The 5805-nt window shown below is 39.1% G+C and overlaps 1 protein-coding gene across 1 annotated transcript; it reads left to right on the plus strand.

Annotated features, from left to right (window-relative positions):
- The first annotated feature begins 1818 nt into the window (after positions 1-1818).
- Positions 1819-4271, plus strand: LOC311083398 (complement C1q tumor necrosis factor-related protein 3-like). The gene is made up of 3 exons (XM_084114885.1): positions 1819-2048; positions 2503-2640; positions 2727-4271. The coding sequence occupies exons 1-3, from the start codon at positions 1877-1879 to the stop codon at positions 3008-3010; spliced, it is 594 nt and encodes a 197-aa protein (XP_083971011.1). The 5' UTR covers positions 1819-1876; the 3' UTR covers positions 3011-4271.
- The last annotated feature ends 1534 nt before the right edge of the window (positions 4272-5805 follow it).

Consider the following 5805-nt stretch of genomic DNA (forward strand, 5'->3'; position numbering starts at 1 on the left):
CTCTACTAATACTCTACTAGTACTCTGCTAACGGTCTACTAATACTCTACTAACAGTCTACTAGTACTCTACTAGTACTCTGCTAACGGTCTACTAGTACAATACTCCACTAATACTCTACTAACAGTCTACTAATACTTTACTAATTCTCTACTAATACTCTAATGAGAGTTAGTTGACATGTAGATGCAAAGTTACTTATAGTTAGTAGAATGTCTGAAGTGGAGTATCGGAATAAAGTGTAACCGATTGTTTTTTACACAAGAAAGAAAGTAGTACCAGTTTGAAATTACAGTAAATGAGTAAATGAAGACAGCTCATATTTTTTATAATGTGTGTCGCATCACAGCTAGTGCAAGATGAGCATTTGTGGTTAAAAGTATATAAATGTTTATTTTGTTCTAAAATGTCCGCTGGTTTGTCTAGATGAGACTCTTATTCCTCGGCTGGATCGTGTCGAGACTTTGAAGCTGCACTGAAACTCACATCTGGACCTTCAGCCCGTTGGACCCCATTGAAGACACTATATGGAGAAACATCCTGCAGTGTTTTCCTCAAAAACCTTCATTTCTTTACCACTGAAGAAAGGCATGAACATCTTGGATGACGTGGGGGAGAGTGAATTATCAGGACATTTTAATTCTGAAGTGAATTACTCCTTTATGGTTCATATAACCAATAACTTTTTTTTTAAACTTTAAAAAACTGGATGTCTTTTGTCAAGAGTCTCTTGAGTCGAAGGGAAAGATGTCCTGAAAGCAGCTGATTCTCTATTAGCTGAAGGAATGTAAATATTTTCCAGCACCAGCATGAGTGTCAGTTTGCTGTCAGTGGATGTTTTCCTTCTCCTGTGTTTGCGAGACATACAATCCGTTAAACACGCTAAACCCACACACACACACACACACACACTGCTGACCAAGAAGGACCAGAGAGACGCTGACATGACCCAGATAATTGGCAAGAAGTCTTGCATCCTACAATTTGATCAATTTTCTGCGTAGGGTCAGTGTGTGTCGCTCTGTCCCCCGCAGCACCTCGAGACCCGTGTGTTTCCCCGCGGATCAGCCCGATGCCACACACACACGCCTGACAGTCTGTCTGAGACCATATGCCGAATGGCAATAAAGTCAAGCTGATCTGCTCAGGGTTGGGGAAGCGCCCGCAGGCCTTCAGACTCGCTCTGTGTCTCCTTACATTTTCCACAGTTATGTGATATAGTCCGAGTTCCTCCACAGTCCAGGCCGGTGCCCGCAGTGTTGCCCTGAAATACTGATCTTTATTTCAGACGGCTCTAATAACACTCATGAAGTTTGAGAGCAGAGATAGTATAATACAACAACAGACATTCAGAGCAAACCCAGCGAACAGGGAACGCTCTCAGAATATATTTATAAATGTATACAGTTGCAAGGAAAAGTATGTGAACCCCGTGCAGAATCTGTGAAAATGTGAATAATTTTAATGAAGTAAGAGAGATCATGTAATTTTTATATTTAGTACTGTCCTGAATAAGACATTTGACATAAAAAATGTTAACATATATTCCAAGAGACAAAAAAATAGCTGAATTTATTAAAATGACACCGTTCAAAAGTTGGTGAACCTTTGATTCTTAATACTGTGTGTCGTTGCCTGGATGATCCAAGACAATGTTTTGTGATGGATTTTCTTGATCTAGAAAATTCACCAAATCTCTCATGCCTACCGACATCTTTTAATGATTGATAAAGCCACATAGGAGCAGACTTTACTCTAAAAACTCTGGTAATAAAAGGGGAAGTTTAAATATTTGTTGTTCAAAGTCTCTCAGATTGTTCAATGAAAGTCCGTGTGTTTCTGTGCTCATGATCTATAATTTCACAGAACAGCAGTGATGAAGCTGGTGACGAGCGTCGTTGTGTTGATGTGTGTTGGAGTCGCACAGACACTGGATATAATGTCACCAACAATAGACATCGTTGGTGAACTCCAGAAGATTAATACCATGGAGAAAGAGTTAAACGCTCTTCGTGAAGAAGTCAGGGAACTAAAGAGCAAGAACGAAGGTACAACGTTATAATTATTCTTTAAAAAACTGAATGATCACACTGGAGACAGTTTAAAAAAAGATTCCTTGAAAAGATTTCATCATGCCTTGGATGTAAGTCTATATATTTAGTATTCGCGGTTCTATGAAGCTCAGAGATCCACTGGTTGACGATCACACGTTGATCTGATTGGTTACAAGGTAGTTTGTGACGTCAGAAACACCAGCGATTTCAAAGCGTGTTTTTGAGACTGTCTTTGGTTCACTGCAGTTTTAAGGAGAAAATACTCAGCAATGCTGTTGACTTATGAATTTACACATGGTTTGTCTTAAAGCACATTAAAAACACCACATAGACACGTAAACAACATTAAAAGCTGGATTTTCACCACAGGGGGACTTTAAGTTCCAACTAGAAATATTCTTCTTCTTTTCACTTACTTTATAATTGTCTTCTCATCTCTTTTTTGCAGAAAGGGCGAAAGTGGCTTTTTCAGCCTCACTGTCAGAGTCAGCGGGCCGGAGATATTACGGCCCTTTCACTGAAGAATCCACTCTTGTGTATGAAAATACATTTACTAACATTGGAAATGCTTATGACACCGAAACAGGTATCATAACTTTGCAAATTCTAAACACAATTCTGTCAGGTCATTTGTCAACTTTTAAGAGCCTAGGTTTATATGGTTGTCTACAGGAATCTTCACTGCACCAGTAAAAGGAGTTTATTTCTTCATCTTTGTGGTCTTCAATCCTGATGAACAAGCGACCGGTGTGAAACTGCTAAAAAATGACAATCTTGTGGTGGCAGCATCAGATAACCCACCCGGACGGGACAGCGAAGACACGACCATCAACTCCGTCAGTCTTCTGTTGGAGCGAGGAGACCGGATATATCTTCAGCTCATACAGAAGCGTCGGATCTACACGGATGCTTTGAAGAGGAACACTTTCAGCGGACACCTTCTGTTTACCGTCTGAACGTCTGCGGTTTCCAGACTAAACTCCTCGGACAAGTTCGTCATCTGATTTTCTTCTTCACAATATTTTTGATTCAGTTATATAAAAGGTTGATGGGTCTACGTAGAATCTGAATCAGCCCTGACTAATCACTAGTTTTTAAGACACAGTTAACTTAGGCTTAACTTTTTGCTCAAACGCAGTGTTCTATTTAGGTACAAAAAAATATTGTAACAAAATCAAATTTTCCTGAAGCTGTGTAGAAAAAAAAAAAGTTTACTATTGAACACTGTAAGTGTTAAAAAAATCACATTCCATGTGTAATGGATTTTTTTGTTATTCTGTTATTCTGCTCTGTATCTGTCCTATATAAACTATTGGGTAACACTTGAGAATACTGTTCCTTCATTAATGAATCACTACACAGGAACAAATGAGTAACGTATTATTAACATTCTAGTAACTACTATTAACTAACAAGAAACTCTGATTAACGAGTTAGTAAGTAATCGCGCTCAGATGAATGTAGTAGTTCATTATTAGCTAATCAATAACTACTATTTTTTTCATACCTCACAGAGAACTACTATCTACAGGTTCATAATTAACATGAATAATGCATAATTTATAATAAAAAGTAATGGTAACCCACTAGTAATGACTCAAGTGTTACTACATCATTTTAAAGGAACTACTAATTATTTGGATCAGTATTCTAAAGTGAAAAACATGATAACTACCTAATATTGACTGAAGTCATTGTAAGCTTTTGAGATTTTTTGTAAGATTTTGAATAGCAATTCCTTCCAATGGATTTGGTAACACTTTAGTCATTACTAGTGTGTCCCCATGATCTTCACTTTAGATACTGATCCAAATAATTAGTAGTTCCTTTAGAAGGATGTAGTAACACTTGATTCATTACTAATGGGCTACCATTACCTTATATTAAACATTGTGCATTATAAATATTTATGAACCTGTATATAGTAGTTCTTATAGTCTTCAGTGAGGTATGAAAAATAGTAGTTATTGATTAGCTAATAATGAACTACCACATCCGACTGAGCGCTATTACTTACTAATTTGTTAATCAGAGTTTCTTGTTAGTTAATAGTAGTTACTAGAGTGTTAATAATGCATTACTCATTTGTTCCTGTGTAGTTATTCATTAATGAAGGAACAGTATTCTAAAGTGTTACCAACTATTGTTTTTGCTGGTGGATTCTCTGTGATCGATACGAGATCCTCTCCGGCCGTGATTAAAGCATATTCAAAGGCACTGTCTGGAGTCTGTCTGGTTCGTGGAACACTGGTGACCTTAATTCCCAAGTGATGGTGTTCATAGGGGACGAGACATCTGACTCAGCGTGAGGCTCTTATCCGGTCAGGTAACTATAATTCTTAGGCATCTTATGCAGTCAGAAAACTAGTCATTTCTAGGTTTTTCAGTGCGGTACTTAACCATCAGGGGTTTAACCTGGTTTAACTTTTGTTAAAGGTGACATATTATGTCCCTGTTCACGAGATGTAATATAAACCTGGTGTCCCCAGAATGTGTCTGTGAAATTTCAGCTCAAAATCCCCCAGATCATTTATTATAGCTTGACAAATTTGCCCCTTTTTGGGTGTGAGCAAAAACATGTGTGTGTCCCTTTAAATGCAAATGAGCTTTAGCTCCGTTCAGAAGAGGGCGGAGTCTTTACACGAGCTTCAGAAACTCCTGCAATAACAGAACAGGCCAATCTCCCTCATCCAGAATCCCAGAGTCACCAGTAGCGAGTGCAGCCTTACGGAGAGACTCAGGAAGAGCTTCTGAATGTTAGTGGAGACATTTGTGTAGTTGTTGTGGAGTTACACTGATCATCTCATCATCATGTTGAACTTCTCCACAAGTGTCCACAGTTCCTGAGGTCTTTATAAGATATCATATTTCATGATATGTCACCTTTAATGACATTAATTAGGCTGCGTTAGATAAATTTCACATCTAGAAGAGAGGCGTACACGTTTTTTGTGATCATTTGAGAAATGATCGTAAGTTTCTACGCAACATTTTATAAATGAGGACCCTGATAACTGTGCACATTCTATCAATGCTATTAGAAGAACGTTTGTTCATAACTTTGAGAGAACATTCACAGAACGTTCTGAGAACGCTTTCTTTTAGCTTTGTAACCCTCATCATTCAGTCCTCACCTCTTTATCACACACACACACACACACACACAGTCACATGTGATTCACTGGGATGAGCCGGAACGTCTGCGGGGTTGACGAGAGAGGTGACAGGTGAGTGACAGGTGTCCTGAGGAGGTGTCCACAGGTGAGGAGATGCCAGGGCCACACACACGCGTGTGTTTGATGACACTGCTGGGCATGAGTGACACAGGTGAGGACAGGACACATGGAGCATCAGCCAGACAGACGCACATATTGTGACAACAATAAATCCCAGTGTTTCTACAGACTGCTGTGGTCACGCCGTCTCCAGACAGGCCTTCATTAGTGTGTGTGCAGGACAAACTTCAGCGGTGCCGTTCTGAGTGACGGAGACGTGAATCATTCCTCAGGTCATGTGTGTCGTTGAGGAGCACATCTACAGATCACTGCGGGACACAGCCACAACACACCCTACAAACCAGCTAAAATAAAGCTTCCAAAAAGGTTTTTTTTCTTTTTTTTTTTGGTTTGTTTGCACGCATTGTTTTGTTTTGGCTTGTTTGTTTGTTTTTGTGGGGGGTTTTTTTGTTGTCTTTTCCCCTATAAAGAAGCTTTAGTTCAGTGAACATGTTAAAGGTTCTTCACTGAACCAC

The sequence above is a fragment of the Abramis brama genome (assembly GCF_963993115.1).
Source record: "Abramis brama genome assembly, chromosome: 5".
In the NCBI taxonomy this organism is placed as follows: domain Eukaryota; kingdom Metazoa; phylum Chordata; class Actinopteri; order Cypriniformes; family Leuciscidae; genus Abramis; species Abramis brama.

Bases quoted from the DNA above. Each gene is read 5' to 3' on its own strand.
- LOC311083398 (XM_084114885.1), top strand. From the start codon at position 1,877: ATGAAGCTGGTGACGAGCGTCGTTGTGTTGATGTGTGTTGGAGTCGCA. The intron at 2,049-2,502 runs GTACAACGTTAT...TCTTTTTTGCAG, and splicing joins ACTAAAGAGCAAGAACGAAG to AAAGGGCGAAAGTGGCTTTT. The intron at 2,641-2,726 runs GTATCATAACTT...GGTTGTCTACAG, and splicing joins TGCTTATGACACCGAAACAG to GAATCTTCACTGCACCAGTA.